Genomic DNA, 20,844 nt, shown 5'->3' on the forward strand with positions numbered 1-20,844 from the left:
TGGAAAACAGGTCCACAGGCAAAAACTAGAAACTCATGAAAAACTTTGAAATGCTCTGCTTGTTTCTCCCAACAGCAGAAGAACCAGTTAGATTACTTTCCTGGTAGAGAGCGGCGATCCAGCTCACAATCATATGTTGGCCGTCCCATTGAGCTTGACAAGATCTTACTGTCAAAAGTCAAAGTTCCCCACACATTCCTGATTCACTCTTACACCCGGCCTACTGTCTGCCAGCACTGCAAGAAGCTGCTCAAAGGCCTCTTCAGGCAGGGCCTGCAGTGCAAAGGTGAGCTGTTGTTCTGAAAACCTGCTGTGGATGTTTTTCAAAGCTCTAGATGTCAAACTTAAAACTGTCTCTGCTTGTAGCACAGCTTGTCCAGTGTCCAAAACATTTTGCATTAAGATGCTTAAAGAAAACCTTGTCCTTTCAGAATCATTGAGACATTTCTTTAGCTCAACCATGTAAAAACTACCAGTATGTTTACTGTTTACTTGTTAATGTAACCAGTAGATACTGTAATACAGTATAATACAGAATAATGGGATCGATGATTCGCCATGGTGCTGCTACATGTAATGTTGCTGTAAAAAGACTAGTAGAGAGACTGAATACTGAATGTGTGAAAACATTACCTGGATAAATAAAGACTCTATTGATTGTACTATTAAAATATAGAGTTTAGATAATGTAGGTAGATTATTTTAAGTACCTGGGATAAATTCCAGGCAACAGAAGCAGTGTTGAGGAGAGGTGAAGAAGAGTGTGCAAATGGGGGGAGCTGTTAGAGACAAATGTCAGGGCTGATTTGTGACAGAAGGATAGTGAATGGGAAGTTTATGAGATGTTAGCGAGACTTGCTATGTATGGTTAAGACACGGTGACAAACAGATAGGAGGCCAAGCTGGTACTAGTAGAGTAATGAAGATGTTAAGATTTTCATTGGGACTGACCAGGACAGACAAAATTAGAAATTACTCAATTCTAGGGACAGCTCAGGTTGAGTGGTTTGTAGACAAAGTGACACAGTGCAAAGGAGAAATAGGAGATATATTCCACAATCAGTGATGGGAAGGTTACTTTTACAATGTATTCCATTACTGATTACAGAATACATGCCCCAAACTGTATTTTGTAACCTATTCCGTTACGTTACTCAATTAGAGTAGAGTAACGTATTCTGAATAATTTGGATTGCACTTTTTGCAGCAATCTCATATAGAAAACTATTCCGCGCATATATTTTCAGGTCCGCGGCTCCGAACTGTAGTAAAGGGACCTCTGGCTAATACGTCGGGTTCTGTGTCGGGCTCGTAACCGAAAAATAGCTTTACTTTGTCGTCTGGGTCAACTTTGCTAGCGAGAGACAGAGAGAGGCGTTAAAAGGCTGCTCCAACGGAACTTATTGTTTCGGAGGAAAACACGAACACGGTGTACAGTCGAGTCTTAACAGCTTACTTACAACTAGGCTACACTGCCCATGAGGCAACATTCTCCAGGGCTATGTGTCATGGTCCTGGGTCCTTTTGACCCAGCGTTTTGTGTTTTCTATTTGTGTGATTATTGGTTTTGTTCTTCCTGTTTAGTGTTTACTCTGTTCTGCCCGTGTGTTCCTGTATCTAGTCCGCGTTTCTTAATTTGTGTCCTTTCATGTGTAAGTTCCTGTTTTATTGTGAAAGTCTGTGTCTTATGTCAGTGTGTTCTGTTTACGTTTCCCCTGCCTCGTCAGCTGTGATGTCTTCCAGGTGTGTTCCCCTCCTGTTTCCCATCCCCTGATTCCTGCCGTGTGTATTTATAGGGTGTGTTACCTCGTCCTCGTGCTGGTTCGTCTGTGTTGTTTCCCCTCGGTCTCCCTGCGTCTCTCCGTATGTATTTCCCCGAACCTCCCTGCATCTACGTTTCTGGTTTGTTTTGTTAGTTTGCCCAGTTTAGGTTTTCTGTTACACCTTCACCCGCGCCATTGCTGTTGTATTTTCTCTTGTAAATAAATACTCATCTGCACCAGAGCTGCCGCCTTTTGGATCCTATCTCCTATTCCACACGTCTGCCACATCGGACGTGACACTGTGCCTGTAACACTCTGCTCATATTGCCTTCATAATAAATAATTTGTTGAAAAATAATTTTTAAAAATATTTCTTCACATCATTATGCGGGCGCAAGTACAGGTAACATGGGCCACGAGATTGAGACACATGCATTAGAGCCTCTTATTGTGTGTTTTGTTTGAGTTTCCACCGGCGAGGAATTACCAGAAATAGAGAGGGCATAGCCTAACATATGAAACAGGAAAAGACCGCCGTGTAATCCCTTTAATTCAACAAACTATTCTGAATACCACCTTTTTAAATGGTAACTATAACGGAATACAGTTACTCATATTTTGTATTTTAAATACGTAACGTCGGTACATGTATTCCGTTACTCCCCAACTTTGTGATGTTGACTGGCTCTTGCTGGGAGGTTACTTAGCATTGGTGTTGTGTGACACATCATTTTCCCAGATGTTCTTCCAATATTGCTCAGTTTCAGCTCTGGGTAGGTCTGCTCCTGTGCTATTTTTCTCTTGTAGCTTAGAGCAGCGGTCCCCAACCTTTTTTGCACCACGGACCGGTTTATGCTCGACAATATTTTCACGGACCGGCCTGTAAGGTGTCGCGGATAAATACAACAAAATAAAACTAGTACCGGTACCGAAAAAAAGAAGATTTTTCATAGAACACGTGAAAAGACCCAGGAAAACTGAGTTAATGATAAAAACGATAACAAAATAACGTTGAAAACCGATAAAAAGCCTGAAAACCATACATTTCACACCTGAGCCTCAACTCTCGCGGCCTGGTACCAAATGACTCACGGACTGGTACCGGTCCGAGGCCTGGGGGTTGGGGACCACTGGCTTAGAGTACACCCTGGATGGATCTTTGGAGAAAATCCATCCTAGTCACCAGAGCTTTGTTTAACAGTTTCTAGAACCTTGGTTATAGACATCATGTTGTACGTCCTTTCATTTAAGACGTATGATGATGCAGTTCTATATCTCCCTGTTCCAACATAATTGCACACCAGTGCACAAATCAAGTACCATAAAGACATGGACAGTCCTGACCTCAACATGATAGAACACCTTCAGTATAAATGAGTTGGGACTGTGAGCCAAGGTGTAAGGTTGCAAAGGTTGGGCCAACATTAAACCCTATGGATTAAGAATAGGATGTCCCTCAAGTTCATAAAGGCATACGAGGAAATGCTTTTAGCAATATAGTGTAACCTGGCCGTTTTGGAGTTTTAACTGCATCATGTCTTCATCTGTATTAAGATTTTGAACAGTTACTGTGGAGCTGATGTCAAAGCCTCTTCCTGAACCTTGTGTTCCTCTTTCTTGTTTCTCTCTCAGACTGTAAATTTAATTGTCATAAACGATGTGCGCAAAAAGTGCCAAACAACTGCCTGGGAGAAGTATCAAAAAATGGAGGTACCTACCAACACACAAACACATTTCTTTGTTTTTGTACTATATAAACACAGAGCGTTACTTTAGCCACCGCTACATCCATAAACCCCATCATAACTTAAAATTTTATTTTAAAATCAGGCTTGAGACTGAATAAAAATGATGCTTTAATTTTGAATGATTTAAAGTCATGTCAAAACATCTGATGAAAACTTGGAACAGTCGTGAACTTTCCCAAAAGTGGCTGGCCTACCAAAATTCTTCTAAGACTGCATCAATGATTCATGTAAGAGGTGCCAGAAGAACCCAAGATATCTAAAGAACTGCAGACATAGAAAGAATCTTCCACTGTTTTCAGCTGCTTCCTTCAGGGGTTCTCCCAGTGTTTCATCTGGCTCAGTCTCTTGCTATCCCTAGTATCCTTCTCACAACCAACCCTCTGTATATGCACTTTCACTACATTCATGTATCTTTTCTGTGCTTATCCTATTTCCCTCCTGCCTCCATGTTCAACACCCTTTGCGCAATGTAGTCACTATCCCACCACTGCACACGTCTAACATGTCTAAACCTTGCCTCTCTAGCTTTGTCTCCAAACAACTCAACCTAAGCTATCACTCTGTTGCATTATTAATTCTTATTCCTAATTTTGTCCATTCTGTCCATTCAACCCTGACACTCATCTCCACCAACACCTTTGTGCACTGACCAATGCTTTGGATGATTGATCCCTGGTAATGGACCAGTCATGTACTTCAACTCCCTTTGCCCCGGTTTCACTGTTACTCCTACCTGTCTCTCATTCACACATGTATTCAGTGTAAAGGGGCCAGAGCAAGAAGTGGCTCTAGACAAAATACTTTCTTGGCAGTTTCCCTAACCACTTCAGCTGTACTTTTCCCAGTCATCTGGCAGTTCTTCCCTACAACCCAGAGTCTGCCTTAACTCCTTCCTAAATGCTGCGTAACATTCTTCCTTCAACTTCCATAACTTGGTCCTTTCCTCATTCCCTTACTCTTTCTGAGTTCCAAAGTCATCCTGCAGACTACCATCCAATGCTGCCTAGCTAGTTTTCTGATACTACCTTGCAGTCTCCAATCTTTGTCATGGTCCTTCACCGGTCTGTTTGCTGTTTTGGGTTTATGCTGGGTTGAGCAGATCTTGGTATGACCAGATCCAGGGTTCACTCTCCACCAGATTTTATGACTCCTTTAACTGGTAATCTGGCTCCTCCGTGTCTCCTGTGGTGACACAAGCTTTCAAGTGTAACACCTTCATTGCCATGTGTCCCAGTGGTCCCCTGCTCCACCTCCAGTGTCCCCTAACTGTCTCTGTCAAACTGGTCTTCTCCTCCTGATTATCCAAGGCTAACTCTCTCAGTGACTCAGTGACAGGTCCTCCTACCTGCTTTGTTTTGTCAGGAATCCGTGTGTTTACCTCCCCTTTCAACTTCTCACTTACTTTAACTCAATAAACCTGTTGAACTTTAGACTTATCAGTGTTGGGTCCTCTTTTACAGCCTTGTTAGCTGTATTGCCAATTCAGCATATGACGCCTTCTACAAAAATCAACCTCTGTGCACCTTTCTCCACTCTTATACGTCACCTTTTGTTTTGTTTTTTCTTAAAGCATGTGTTCACCACTACTACCTGCTCTTCTGCAATCCCTTACATCATACTTTCCCAACACCTCATCAGCTCTCTACTCTTCACATACATTTCTACTGAGGTCTAATCACTACTGTCTCATCTCTGGGATACTCTCTACAGGTTGTTGAATATATTCTAAAATTTCAATGATAACATTCAACGTCAATCCTTCGATCTAGTTTCAAACTCATGATAGTGTCTGACACTCTTGACCTCCACAACACCACTTGTGGGCAGACAAGACAGCTGAACATTTTGGAAAGTTTGTGTCTCGTTACTTCTGGCATGAAAGTAAAACAGGAAGCCATAAAAAGACCAACAGTCAAAATTCTGAAGGAGAATTTCTGGCCATCATTTCCTGTCCTGAAGCTAAGCACACTCGGATTATGTATCAATACAAGGGTTTGAAACACATTAGCATAACACATAAGTCCACCTCTGAATGGTTTAGAAACACAAAATGAAGGTCCTGAATTCTATTGTTGAATAGAACTTCTGAGCCCAGGTGCAGAATCGGATGCCCTCATGGTGGAGGGTTGCCTTGATGACCATGATATTGACAGAAGGGGTAGCCTCTTGGATGACATGGATGAAGCGCTGGCCTCAGAGAGTGGCTTGCTGCTAGAGGCAGGACCCAGCGATCTCTGTGACATGCACGACCCTGACCTAGATGAGTCCAACCGAGCCATCAGGTACTCACATAACAATTACACACATAGAAAAATATATAGTACTGAGATGTTTCTGAGGCTGTTTTTTCGTGCCCCTTAAAGCCCCTCCACCAGCAACAACATTCCGTTGATGCGAGTCGTCCAGTCTGTCAAACACACAAAGAGGAAGAGCAGCAATGTGATGAAAGAGGGCTGGATGGTCCACTACACCAGCAAGGACACTCTGGTACATCTTTCTTTTTATGTTTAACAGTCTATTTACCTCACCACATTCGTGTTGTGGATGTTGTCTTACATGAAGCAAACAGCTAGCGCCCTCAGGGTTTTTTGTTTGTTTTGTTTTCGTTCTGTTCACTGGTTCGGAAGTTATCAGGCTTTGCCTCAGTCTTAGCTTTGTCATCTACTCCTTTAATTTCACCGATTCCTCTGTCTTTGTGACACAAACAGTGGCTTCTCAGTCTAATGATTAGTCAATCAGCACCCTGGGGAGCATTCGTGTAATTGTTAAATTTTTCCCAATTATTTAAACATGGTACACTTTAGAATTATAATTTAATTCATAATTAAATTATAAAAAAAGACCTGAACCATGTGGAAAAACACAGTTTATTCTCATTATCATTTCAAGAACAAGCAAAGAATCCAGTTGTGATGCTGTTTCTGAGTCTTTGAGTGAAGGATAAGAGGACTCAGAAACAGGACAGAACGCGTTGCAGATATTTCACTATTGTAATCAAAGTGCTGCTTCCAACTTTGTTTGACACATTATTATAAATATACACTTTGAATCGTACAAAGATTGTCTTAAGTGTTTGTGCTTCTTCCTATTCAAATAACGGAGATGGTAGGAAATATCGAAGAAACAAATAGTGAGAAATAATAAATGTTAAACTCATTCCTTTTTCTGAGAAAACTGCCACTTGTGGTTTGAGGATGTGTTGCTCTTCTGAAATTCTTCAGCTGCGTGAGTGTTAAAAACAAGTCGAGAGGAATTTACAGGTTGTCATTGTTTGTCTGCTTCATACTTATTTGCTCTCTTTTCTTTCCTCAGTTGTTTTGCTCTTTAATGTCACTCTTTTTTCTTGGTGGTATTCCCTTATTTTACTTCCTCTTCTCTCTTGCAATGTTTCAGAGGAAAAGACATTACTGGAGGCTAGACAGTAAATGCATTACGCTGTTTCAGAACGACACAGGAAGTAAATATTACAAGGTAAGACCACTACCTTCCAGCAGTTTATTTGTTGCTGCAAAGTCATCACTGCAGGTGTATCTGTCTTTTAAAGACTAACTGCTAAGTTTACAGTAGTAGTCTTTTTTGAACTCGAGTCTGCTGAGAGAGGCCTGATATTCCTGTTCTACTTTCTAAACTCAGCAGTCTGAGAGCAATGTGATCTACTGGTATGAGATATATGTTAATTCATATTTCCCTACCCAGCTCTAGTGTCTGAAAGTTTTTATTATCTTAAAAGACATAAAACAACAAAGTGACAGTCTTATGGGTTTGCACAATAGACAGAAAGCATCTGTCCAACCAGAGCCATGAATGTAAATTACTTGCAACACAGCACACCCCTCAACTACAGATTCAGGAGGTACATCATGTATGGTGTACTGGTGCTGATACTGTAAACTGTATTCCACCCAGACCCCTTTACTTCATCCTCTCTGCAGGAAATCCCTCTGTCTGAAATCTTGTCTCTGGAGCCTGCTCAGAATTTTTCTCTGCTTCCTGATGGAGCCAATCCTCATTGCTTTGAGATCGCCACGGCATCAGTGGTTTATTATGTTGGAGAGAACCTGCAGAGACCTGAATCATCTGTGACAGGCAGCAGCATTCTGGTGAGATGCAGATTTAATGTGATATGATGCAAGATAGGTTCTCTAAGATCATAATAATCATAACCATTCGATATTATTGATAGATTTGATATCATCCTTAATGTGCTTACATGATATCATGCAAACACTTTAAGGAGAAATATTTTTCAACAAAGTCTTAAATCAGATACGTCAGAGTTGGCAAAATAAAGACATTTGTCACATTTGTTTTTCAAAATTTTGAAAAACTCACATTTACATGAAAGATTTAAATTCACAGTTTAGCAAATGTCACTGAGTAGTCCTTACTAAAATCTCTCTTTCTCCAACCCTGTTCTTTCTTACATCTTTCTTCATTCAGTTCAGTTCAAATGTGATGATTATTTGCAGCTAGCAGGTTGTAGCCATCAGCAGTGTTGGGGAGTAACGGAATACATGTACCGCCGTTACGTATTTAAAATACAAAATATGAGTAACTGTATTCCGTTACAGTTACCGTTTAAAAAGGTGGTATTTAGAATACAGTTACTTTGTTGAAATAAATGGATTACACGGCGGTACTTCCCTGTTTCATATTGTGGCGGGTCAGGACTGTTTGGGTTTTGTTTGACAGCTACGTTCTGTTGTTCCAGGCGGCAGCGTTACGGTTGCCATGGTTACACGGTGACGCTCTCTCTCTGCGTGTTTCCTGGGTGAGAGAGCGCCTGTTGTTGTTGTTGTTGTGCTAAGCTAATAGGCAGAATGCTAGCGGTATAGCTCTAAAGAATGTAGCATCATGGGCAGTGTAGTCCGTGCTGCAGGGAGAATGGATGCCATACCCGTTACGTGTCTGTGAGCGAGGGAGGGAGAAAAAGGAAAAATAGGAGCTGTCATCGAGCAAAAACGGGAGCTGGAAGCATGTAAATATAATAATAACCACTGCAGCCAAGAAGAGAGCCTGACAGCCCAGCTGTAAGTAAGCTATTAAGACTCGACTGTACACCGTGTTCGAGTTTTCCTCAAAAAACAAGAAGTTCCGTTGGAGCAGCCTTTCAACGCCTCTCTCTGTCTCTCGCTGGCAAAGTTGACCCAGACAACAAAGTAAAGCTAGTTTTCGGCTACGAGCCCAACACAGAACCCAACTTATTAGCCAGAGGTCCCTTTACTACGGTTCGGAGCCGCGGACCTTCAGTAACAGTAATAAATCACAGCAATAGTACATTCATGTAGTTGTAAACAGCATGATAATATATTAAGTAATCCAAAGTATTCAGAATATGTTACTCTCATTGAGTAACGTAACGGAATACGTTACAGAATACATTTTGGGGCATGTAATCTGTATTCTGTAATGGAATACATTTTAAAAGTAACCTTCCCAACACTGGCCATCAGTAATAGTAATAAATCACACAGCAATAGTACATCGAAGATACTGAAGTGGGACATAACTACCATAGCTATGGTAGCTACCATAACTCAAACAAGGTAGTTGCAGTAGGCTAATGTTAGTTAAATAAAGAACTTACTTCCAGATGTTTCTTTCAGTTGGAGTCTTTTGATGCTGAGAGCAGCTTGGTTGCTGGCAAACAAAGTTTGCATTGCACGGTCAGATTTTGCCCATCCCATTCTTCTCATGAAGTGGTGTCAGAATTTCCAAGTAAGAAATGCATTCCTGCCCGTTCACTGCTGGCTCTGTTGTGCTGGCTCTGGGTTCATTGTGTAGCTGGCACCACCAACATTAACTGGACGCTCACATTAGAGCCTCTTATTGTGTGTTTTGTTTGGGTTTCCGGCGTGGAGACCAAAATTAGAGAGGGGATAGCGTAACATATGAAACAGGAAAAGATCGCCATGTAATCCATTTATTTCAACAAAGTAACTGTATTCTAATTATCACCTATGGGGTAACAGAATACAGTTGCTCATATTTTGTATTTTAAATACGTAACGCCGGTACATGTATTCGGTTACTCCCCAACACTGGTGACATGAAATAATAACACCCCTCAAATGCAATCATGTTAAGAAAGATATTTGAGAGATTTTTGTGTAAAAATTAAGGGGGTGAAAGTTTAAAAAATGTCAGCTATAAAAATATTAAACTAAAAGACAGAAATCGAAAAAGTGACGTTTCCCCTCTGTGGTACATGGATTACAGTCTTCTTCTACCGTTCATACTGAGTTATTTCTGCAATAAGAAATACTTTTAAGTTAAAATTTTACATAACTTACTTTAAAAAAAATCTAAAACTACTGATATTTTTAAAGTTTGTTTAAAGTGATGAATTGCGATTTTAAAAAATCTTTTCAGATAAAATTAGATCAAAGTACAGTACTAATAATTCCTATGTGTCTCATTCAGGATTCAGACTGCTCTAAAGACTTGTTTTTTAAACTCTTTGCATTTGTGAATTTATGTTTTTCTGATAGGAACTAAATAACTAAATATTTAAAATAATAATATTAATGGATTGGATTTATATAGTGCTTTTCAAGGCACCCAAAGTGCTTTACAATGCCACTATTCATTCACTCTCGCATTCAAACACTGGTGGAGGCAAGTTACGGTTGTAGCCACAGCTGCCCTGGGGCAGACTGACAGAAGCGAGGCAAGGTAAAGTGTCTTGCCCAAGGACACAACGACCAGGACAGAGAGCCCGGGGATTGAACCGGCAACCTTCCGGTTACAGATACGCTTCCCAACCCCCTGAGCCACGGTCGCCCCGAAAATAAATATATAAAAACAAAAGACAAAATAAAAGCACGAATTCTCCAATCAATTAGCCATGAGGGCTCCCCCGTCTTCCTCTGTGGCCGAGGACAAGCCCCTTAACCCCAGACCTGGGCCCACTGAAGGTTGCCAAGTCCACTTGCATCTGCAAGTGGACTTGGATCCCACAGAAATCGTAGCACCTACTCTGCGACCAGACCTCGTCCTTTGGTCTAACTCCCAAAAACTTGTGTATGTCATTGAGGAAGCATTTGAGCGTAAGAAGCTGTGGTATGCCAACTTGGCAGCTGAGGCAGAGGACAGAGGCTGGAAGATCAAGGTGCGCCCGGTGGAAGTGGGGTGCAGGGGCTTTGTTGCCAGAACAACAGCAAAACTGCTTAGAGAGATTGGGATCAGAGGACAGGCGCAATGGCAGGCTATAAGAGAATTGGCTAACACTGCTGAGAGGACCAGTCACTGGCTATGGCTAAAAAGGGCTGCCTTGGGCAGCTAAGGCAGTCAGCTAACCACGAGACACAAGCCCAGGACTGATCAACCTGTGGTGGGCCTACCTCAACAGGGGGCGTCAAAAGGGTAAAATATAACATTCGAAATTTTGCTGGTTGACTGATTCAGCTGTCTCAGGGCCTCCTGGGGACTGTGCAGTTAACCTCATGGTAGTGAAACCAAAAGGAGGAAGAAAAGAAAAGAAAAGAAAAGAAAAATATTCCACTCTTCTCCCCTCTGCTCTTTTTCCCAGTGGGGAGGTAAAGTTTCAGTGATGAGATAGAAGAAAATAAACTGTAGAAAACTAAACAGAAGAAAGAAGAAGAGAAATATCAATGTTAACATAAACCAGTGACACACTCCGGAGCCTGATCAACCCTGGCAGGGCCTCCTTAGATGAGGGTGTCTAGTGATAAGGGCCGAAACACCCGATGAATCTAAGGTCCACTATTGACGATGTGTCCCAGATTTTAATATGATAATTTAGATCAGATCCCTAATCCCCAAACCTAACCAAGGAAGAAAAAATGGCAGATCAGCCTGGGTAAAAGACTGAAAGCTCAGGCACACAACACTGTATGCCGCTGATGAAGTTTCTGGGCTGCCTTTCCTCATAACAGCCATCCTTCAAAATTTTCTCCATTTGAAGCAATGCATTATCAGGGATTGTAACATCTAGTCCTTTTACTGAATCAAATTGTGAGTACCAGAATTGTGATTTCAGGTCAGCGGTGTTGGGCAGGATGTGGCTCGAATGTGGGAAATGGCCATCCAGCATGCTCTGATGCCAGCGGTTTCTACAGGAATTTGCCACAGTTCCCACCGCAGTGGACACAGTACGTTGTTGTAATATTATTGGCCTGTTAATATTACATGTATAAGTTAGCATTTTTTGAAGATTTTTTCTTTCTATCTTTTTAACAAAAAGCTTAAAGGGAGTTCAAATAAAAATTTGCTTGCATAGCTGTTACAACCACTTGATTTCAACAAATTAAGTGATGAACTAGTAGCAGACAATCTCAGCCACTCATTGAAAAAATGAGTTGAAGTCTCAAAGCTGTATACATGTACAGGGTCACACCTATCTCAACCACATTAAAGTATTTCCAGCACAGTTTTCACTTTGTCTCCAGCCAGAGACTATTTGGAACAGATAAATCACAAATTCAATGTATGTTTTCTTTTAACTCAGGTATTTGTATTCATGTTGCTTCTGAATTCTCCCAGAAAGTCTCAGATCCATTCAGGGCCAACAACACCCACACAAAACCCATCAGAGATATTTCAGGCATTTCACTGACGTCAAACCATCATGACTAACACTTCAGTGTGGTCGTAGTACCTTTTATGACTAAAGAATGTGTCTCAACTAGCAGATTGCTAACTGGTTCACATTTATCACATATTTATTTCTAACGCACACCAAAAGTGTGGCTTAGAGTAAACAAGTTAATATCCTTTTACAGATGCCCTGTTTTTATTGTTTTTGCTTCACAGAGAGATGTGCATCCGCTGAAATCTGTCCTTCTGATGTTGATGAAAAAAAAATCTCATTACAACTGAAAGACTGTGTTTCACAATGTATATTATCTCAGATGCTTTTTTAATCATACAAAATCACAACAACAGTCAACTTCACATTGATAGGTAAAGACCCCAGAATAACAGGAGGATGCTAATTCACTGTTTTTTGTCATCCTGTTTTTTTTTATTCTAATCTTGCTTGTGTCTCTCATTAACAGAGGAGATTTCAATCAGTATTTCAGTTTCCAACTGCCAGATCCAGGAGAATGTGGTAAGAGAAAAAATACAAACACACACACACACACACACATTTTTGGATTGCTTTTGCATAAAGTCTGTGGCTCCATAATGTAGTGGATAACATATTTGCTTGTTAAGCCAAAGCTTTGTGGTTTGAGTCCAGCTGGAAAGCCAGATCAGGAAGTAAGGCCATCCATTGCAGTGGTGACCCCTTGTAACAAGGGTGTAACTTAAGGAAGCTTCTTCTTCGTGCACCATATTACAAGGTTTAATTCTCTTGTAAAGTGTTTTCTGGCATTTGAGGACAAAATGAAATCTCTATGCAAATAAAACTGTTCAGTGGAATTTCTTAAAATTTGGTTCAGACATTCATGCACCCATGACATCGACGACATCAGAATACCAAGAGCCTCTAAAACTACTGACATGGCCGTCTATCTCCATGTCACCCGCTGGTTAGTAAAGTCCTTATGTTATATCATGAAGCCTTGTGCTGAGCATTTTCACCTTTGCTGTCTTGGTGTTTTGAGACTTGAGGGTAATGACTTTTGTCTGACAATTTCTTAACCAATGAGGATTCCTTAACTAATCTCAAACTAGCCTATAAAACCATCAGGAAAGTGATGTCACAAAGTAAGGGAGCCAACCAATTTTTATTTGAGATCAAAGTAATAAAGCTGAGAAACACTGAATTGCAGAATGTCACTGGCAAATAAACCTCCTTGCAGATACCTGCTTTGTAAATAAGAGTTAAAGAAAGTGACAGTGTTCTTTCAAGATCTGCAAGTCACAATCTTCATCAGGCAAGAGTGCATATTGTGTTTTTCACTCATTTTAAATGAGACACTGACTTGCTTTGACTGAACATTTCAGATTTTCAGGTAGACATTTTTGCACCGAGGTTTCACCCGACCTTCCACTAACAGTCAGTCAGTTAAGTCATGTGGTAGGATGTGTCCCCCTAGACATGATGATATTGGACAGCTAATGTTTTACATGGATGACCCAAACCTGGATTAGATGTTACATCAGCACCATGCTTTCATTCATGCTTTGTTTCCTGGCACTCCAACTGACACTGCACTCAAACCAGCATCAGGACATGTTGTTTGTATACCCACACTTATAAACAGAGTCCCCATCTTCAACCTCTGACAGACAACACAACATCCTGTTCATACTCAAATCACCTCCATCCAGTTCTTTTTTTTTCCTGCTTTCTGTCACTTTCTTCTTAATTTGCATTTGAAGACTTCTGGGTCATGTTGCAGAGATTCCCAGAGCGTGTCACTATGCTTGAAACACTACATTTACATCAAAAAGATTTACATCAGGCTCCAATATCTGCAAATTCTATTCATTTTTCTATTCATTGCATTGCATGTAAATGCAACTGCAGAGAACATCAAGTCCCATTTCTATGCAGACGTGCACCTCGCCGTCTCCAAGGTGAGCACGTCTTCAAACACCTCAAATGGAGATTACTGTGATTACTCACTCAGCCAAACGGTTTCCATGGTGACGATGGTAATTACGCAGTGAGCTCGGGGAAGGGGGAGGAAGTTTATAATATTGTATTTCTGTTCTCTTTGCTTGAGGTGTGATATTAGGCTGTCAGCTAACAGGGGAGAAAAAGGAGACGTAATTACAGACAAATGAAGGAGAAAATATTTTGCAGCTTTGGTGTCAAAGCTGTGGAGGATCACTGACGTTGTGTAGTTACACTGAGAGAGGTGCACAGTAGGCTTTCTCTACCAAAAAAATAATTCCGGAAATCTTCTCTCCCAGGTGATGAATTGGTGCATTCACTTTTTTTTGTTGAACCCACTTTCTGTGAGCCTCCCTTTGCTTTCCTTCATTGCAGTTTTCCATTCAAGGAACTTAACCATGACCTGAAGCTTTAATTACAGAAACCTGCAGTTTCAGTCTATTTTAAACCTGAGAAAGGTATGTTTTATGGCCCAGAGTGCATAAGAATGTTTTACAACTTGTTGTCATAGACTTTATGTAAAAAAGGACCTACAGTGTCTCCTGTGTGTGAAAATGTGAGTCAAGTCAAGTTAATGTTTATTTCTGTAGCACATGTAAAACAAAAAACTTAATAGAGCAAAGTACTATACAAGCTATACAAATGATGACTAAATTAGCAACAAATATGTGCTAAAGTACACAGTCTCAGTAAGACATAATCAAAACAACAAACAGGGTTTACACAGTAAAAGCTATGATATACAGCTCAGCTAGAGCTGAAAGCCAGAGAGAATACGTAGGCTTTTAACTGCATTTTACAAATTACAGAGTGACTGGGTTAGCTCTTACGTGCAATGGTAGGTGGTTCCAAAGATTAGAGGCTGACACCAAAAACGCTCTGTCACCTCTATTTAAGCCTGGCTCAGAGAACATTCAACTTAGTTGGTCTGTAGACCTAAGTGCTGTGGTCGGAGTGTAGGGCTATAAATGTTTAGTTAAGTTGGGTGGGACCAGTTCATTGAGACTGAGACATTGTTTCTTTCCCAGCAGGTGGGGGGGAAACTTCTCGATTTTAAAATGAGTTGTATTGGCACTTAATTTGATCTATGACCTCAGGAAACAATGAGGAGAATGAGGTTATGGTCTCAATCAGTAGTTTCAAGATTTTTATTTTTTATTATCCTTTTTATTATTAGTCTTTTGTAGGTTGTTGTCCCCGTTATAGTCAAACAGAATCCCAAAGAAGGTCGTGCTTCAGGATGGACCTATTCTGTATTCCAAAAAGTCACTTGTGATGTTAACACCAGAGCACCTCAGTAAAAGCACCAATGGGTGACGTCATAGGGGACGGTGTTTGCTCTGCTAACTTGAGTAAAGGTTTTTTTTTAGTTCCTATCCTCTCATTTTGGATCTGCATATGTTATGCTTGGTTTCAAAACATCTGCCATCGCCCAACAAGCATTTCCTAATGCGTCCATTTGTAAAAAGAGTGAGGACAAAATATTAAACTTAAGTTGCATCCTCAGGGTGGCATGCCCCTGCAACCAGCTCTTTTATCTCCACGGGCTGATAGATTTGGACACCCTGAACTTCAGCCTCTCCCTGCATCCATTATCCTTTGGCAGGGGGTTTAGGCTTCGCTACACTGGTCTCACTCATTTATTTCACTTTCATTTGACCCTTTTCTTGGACCCCATCTGATGATTTATGAATTGCTACTCAGACTGTGTTTTGTGTTTTCCAGGACATCAACTCAGTGTATCAAATCTTCCCAGACGAGGTTCTTGGCTCAGGACAGTTTGGCATTGTGTACGGAGGTAAAACCTGAATTTGAGACACGCTGTCATTGCACCAAATGCATAATGTTTTCTTTTTCAGAAGAAGATTCATTTTTCAAAAAAATGAATCTTCTATTTCCAATACATGTAAATGTATTTTTTAAATTTCTGTGACTTTATTCTCCCGTGGAACACATTCTTCGTCTGTGAGACTCTGCACAGCTAAAAACACAAGAAATATTACTTGGTTTTAACTTAGAGAGAGATGGGCAACATGAAACTTAATCACACTTCGTTTCTGTTGTTTGTCATTAATAAGTAATAAAATAAATTACATCCCTATTTTCACGAAAGCGAGGAAATGTAAATAGAAATAATAATTTCAAAATCATGTATTTAATTCATTTTACGTAGTTGAAACAGTGAAAAATATCAGCACATTTTGAAATTGATGCCAGCAACACATTTCAGAAAAAGGTTTTGTAAAACGTGCCACAAAGAGCCCGATTCATTAAGATCAAATGTAACCTCTGTGAAACACAGTGCAGGAAAAAGTTCAGTGATTTTGTTTGTCGACATAAAACTGCAAAAGAAATTGGAAATTTCATCTGTGGTGCCCGATGTTTAAAAAGTTTAATAATCCTGAGAAATATCTTTAAGCATGGGATAAGATCAGGGAGTAATTGTGATCGCCAGGTCCACATGCAACAAAAAGACACGATTCTGTAGGAGAAATCACTGCAGCTTCATCTCAGGGCACCAGCTTCACTTACTACAGTTATTTAATTCTGCTCTCTTCTTCCAATCCAGTATCACAGAAAAATTATACGCACACACACAAGCACACAAGCTCAAAACTCCTTAGCTGAGGCTTGGCTGTTGTTGTGTTTGCCAACACCATACCCATATCACAGATATGTGGTTAGATTTTGAGGATACTAAAAGTAAGACCATAAGGATGTAGAACACAGTAGTGCTTAAACACATATGTTAATAATGATTATGTTGGTAAAGAAAAGCTCCCATTAAAAGGGGATCCTGGAGGACATAAGGTAAGATAAACTTTGGAAACATTCTTCAGATGTCAAAGTTTATCTAACCAACGCTTCAGAAATCGAGAATATTGAAGAATATTACATTTACAGTGTTTAAACCCATGAAAACCAATTCTCACATTCAGGTTCTTCAACTTGTTGCTTTGATTACATTCTGGAACAGCTGAGTGTGTTTGTGACTCAGATTGGGGTTTTATTCCACGCAGGTAAGCACAGGAAGTCCGGCCGAGACGTTGCCATCAAAATCATCGACAAACTCCGCTTCCCCACCAAACAGGAGAGTCAGCTGCGCAATGAGGTGGCCATCCTGCAGGTAAACACACACACACACACACACATCACACACATCCATGCTGCTCAGGATACTGTTGGCAGGGAGTAAAATTCCCTGTTGTGAACGACTTCATTACCGTGGCAACACTGTAGGGGTGTGACATCTGAAAATATTCCTGCTCTGCCGCCGCCGCTGCTACACACACCTGCACATAAAACACACTTGAGTTCACCTCAGCTGATATCTGTTCTGCTTGGCTGCTCAGCAGACTGGAGCTGTTTGGGAAATGGCTTCCTGCTACCTTTGGGGTCCATATCAGCTTTTTTGGCATTTTATTTGAATGATTGTTGTAGCCGTTAGGGAAATGGGTGAGGATGCTTTCAGATCTTTGAATCTTTAATCATTAATACCGTTTCTATAAGAGGCAAAGTACAGTGGATACAATTTTACATTCTTCATATTAGAGAGAGAGTTGTGGTCAGTGTACACTGGCACATTTACTTCAGCTTATTGTATAAAGTCATATCATGTTCACCCAAAACAGATTTATCCTCGCTGAAGTGACATAAAGTAATGTCTATGAGCTCTTCACAGATTGGCTGGATGGGATCGTTGAACCAAACAAGCACGCTCATTTATACAACTGCAGCGTCTACATAAACCACCCACACATATTACAGTATGACAGTGTTTTTTTCAAAATATAAGCCGTGGCATTCCTTTATATAAACACTCTCAGAACTGCGTGTTTCATGCCTTTCACTTAGCAAAGTCATGCCAGCACTGCTTAAGTTCAACATCCTGGCGCTATACCCATCCTGCTCTCTCTTCTTCATCTTATGAGCGTCATGTTTTTGCTTTGGTTTGCTAAATATAAATTATAATGTGAGCCAGGACAGGAAGTACAAGTAAAGAAGTAATATATTTGCCACCGTACCTCCAGGGAGAGAAGCAGGCGCACTTGTTCTTGATCAAATACATCTATGATAACTTAATATTATGCTCTCTGTTTCCCAAAAATGACAACATAAAAGCCATAATAATTTAAATATTAGTTTACTGAAAGTGAAAATAGCAAAAACAGCACTATCCATCCTCCGAGGCCATTAAAAATACTCACAAGTGCCATCGTGATTGTTAATATTCCATATCAGTGGCTTATTGCCATTCAAAGCAATGGTGGGAAACCTTGCATCCGTGGGATTAGGGACTTCGACGTGTATTTCCCACGTTTGAAGCACAATGTCCCTGTTTCGCAGTCATCTATTGCAGAGCAGAAGTTGCATCTCTTTCCCTTCTGTCTCCTTGTGTTGGCTTCTTGTGTGACGTGTTGATCGGGGCCAGGCTCAGATTGCTGTGCTGCCATTGCCACTGCTGCTAAAGCTCCCACGCAGGGAAGATGGTGTCATTTTTGCATGCAAAGAGTCATGAGGGCCTTTGACATAAATGTTTTCTTTGCTGCCTCAGAGCTATCTTCATCTTTCATCTTGTAAGATTAGGTGAAGCGTTTCTTGAACAGAAAATCTTGATGTTATAACTTTCCCACTCTTAAATTCACAGCTCAGATTAATTTATTTTATACTAATATTTACTTATATGTAAAACCCCTCATTAGATCTCTGTTTTAATCTCAGATTAGAATAAAAGACTGTAACGTGTTAGATTATTTTGTTACATATTGTGTTTGTGTCATGGCCGTCTCTGACGTCTGACTTCTGTTCCTCATGTGCATCATATGTGATCAGTCCTGTGCTGTTTTACTATTTCACTGTTTTGAGACTCACCCATAACACTTCAAAGACCTTTAGGTGCCTGTCATTGGAACCTAGACACATGCAGTGAGAACACAGACAGTTCTTGTGACAGTGTCAAGATAACTCTTGAACTCTGTTATCACTGTCCCTTAAAAATGTTACAAAGACATGGCATGTACAGTTTTCAGAGTTTCAAGAATCCTCAAACTCGTTGATTTTCGTTCAGTCAAACTGAAGCAGCCTCAGTGTACAAATATTTTTACCACCTTTAAAACTGTATAAAATTTTTTATTAATATCATATTTGAGTTTTAAGCCATCAAATTTCAGAATAAAAGAAGTACACCTAGTTCTTCTGGTGTCAAAAAACAAAACAGGTCCAATTTGTCCCAAAAAGCATGCAAAGGTTAAAATGAAGAAGGCGCTTGTGTTGTTAAATTTAGATGTGGTCATAACTCTATTCACAATTCATCTTAATCTGTATTCCAGTTTAATTAAACCATCACTGCATACAAATAACATAAATGCTAAAAAGTATGCAATTCATAGTAAATACTTAGGATTAAAGCATTTTTATTACCAAATATGGCAGGTTCACCTGAAGAAATCCAATTTAAAAAATCTTTAACTGAAAAAAACGAAAAAACTCCCACCCAGAAGATTGTAAACTGTTCTTAAACTGTCTAAACTGATCTATCTTGTCCTTTCAGAGCCTGCATCATCCAGGGGTGGTCAACCTGGACTGTATGTTTGAGACACCAGAGCGAGTGTTCGTGGTCATGGAGAAGCTTCATGGAGACATGTTGGAGATGATCCTGTCCAGTGAGAAAGGCCGACTTCCTGAGAGGATCACAAAGTTCCTGGTGACACAGGTGATACTTTGCCTCAATTATAACATAACATCACCCTGTCTGACCCTAACTGTAAAAACAAAGTCACAAAGGTTTGGGTCCATAAATTTAGCCTTTGTTAAGAAAAATCCAGTGACAAATGGTAAAAAGACTGATTCTTATATAGCACTTTTCTACTCTCCCGGAGTACTCAAAGCACTCTGTACAACGCCTTTGATGCTTGTTCCCTCCTGGGAACATGGCGGGTCTGAGCCCGCGCTGGAATGGTAGCGCTGGGCAGGATGGCTGCTGTGTTTGCTTCGGATTACTCCTCACCCCCCACCCGACCCTGTGACCCTCTTTTTTTCCTCTTGTACTTTCCCATTGTAGTGTATATTTCTGTAACGCTACCGATCTCCGACCTGTATCCCCATGTGACGTCTCTGTTGTGTGTGTAAGGTCGGGGGGGGGGGGGGGGGGCTTGATCGATTGATTGATTGATTGATTGATTGATTGATTGATTGATTGACCCAATCACACCCATTCTCACCAGCACTTTCTCTGAACTTTCTCAGTAAATTTACACACATTCATACTCCGATGGATGCATCGGAGAACAACTTGAGGTTAGTATCTTGCCCAAGGATACTTGACATGCAGATTGGAGGAGCCAAGGATCGAACCATCAACCTTCCCATCAGTAGGTGACCGGCTCTACTTCCTGAGCTACAGCCACCCCCAAATAGCACTAGTGTTTAATAATCATGTTACTGCTGCTAGGAATTACTGGAAAAATTCTGATTGTATAGGTCTATAATCTCTGCTCACATTCAGCCAAATGATGCAAAACTGATCAGACACTTCACTGTGCACATGAACAATGGGTAAGAAAATGAATAGAACATAACTGAAGGCAGAGACTCGCAACCCAGCAGTAACTAAAGATGGATTCAGTAAAGGCCTGGCAGAGCATCTCAAAGGGAGAGACACATCATTGGGTTGTAAAGTTCAGACAGTAAGTGAGTCTCATTTATGTTATGTTGCATTGTGCTTTTGTCAGTTATGTTTGTACTTTTGACTGGGGACTAAAATTGAAATTAAAACTGAATTGAATTGAATTGAATTATGGCC

The 20,844-nt window shown here is 40.5% G+C and overlaps 1 protein-coding gene across 2 annotated transcripts in view; it reads left to right on the forward strand.

Moving 5' to 3' along the window:
- prkd1 (protein kinase D1) overlaps positions 1-20,844 on the forward strand; it is a 75,489-nt gene that overhangs the window by 34,185 nt on the left and 20,460 nt on the right. For both annotated transcript variants that reach the window (XR_014871182.1, XM_085143303.1), the window contains exons 6-16: positions 76-286; positions 3,396-3,473; positions 5,592-5,793; positions 5,875-5,998; positions 6,905-6,982; positions 7,444-7,611; positions 11,514-11,625; positions 12,532-12,584; positions 15,768-15,840; positions 17,063-17,169; positions 19,594-19,755. Coding sequence is in view for 1 of the 2 variants with exons in the window: in XM_085143303.1 (XP_084999429.1) it covers positions 76-286; positions 3,396-3,473; positions 5,592-5,793; positions 5,875-5,998; positions 6,905-6,982; positions 7,444-7,611; positions 11,514-11,625; positions 12,532-12,584; positions 15,768-15,840; positions 17,063-17,169; positions 19,594-19,755 (1,368 nt within the window). In the remaining variant the exon portion in view is untranslated. The remainder of the gene's footprint in view (positions 1-75; positions 287-3,395; positions 3,474-5,591; positions 5,794-5,874; positions 5,999-6,904; positions 6,983-7,443; positions 7,612-11,513; positions 11,626-12,531; positions 12,585-15,767; positions 15,841-17,062; positions 17,170-19,593; positions 19,756-20,844) is intronic.

The sequence above is a fragment of the Neolamprologus multifasciatus genome, chromosome 19 (genome assembly GCF_963576455.1).
Source record: "Neolamprologus multifasciatus chromosome 19, fNeoMul1.2, whole genome shotgun sequence".
Classification (NCBI taxonomy): domain Eukaryota; kingdom Metazoa; phylum Chordata; class Actinopteri; order Cichliformes; family Cichlidae; genus Neolamprologus; species Neolamprologus multifasciatus.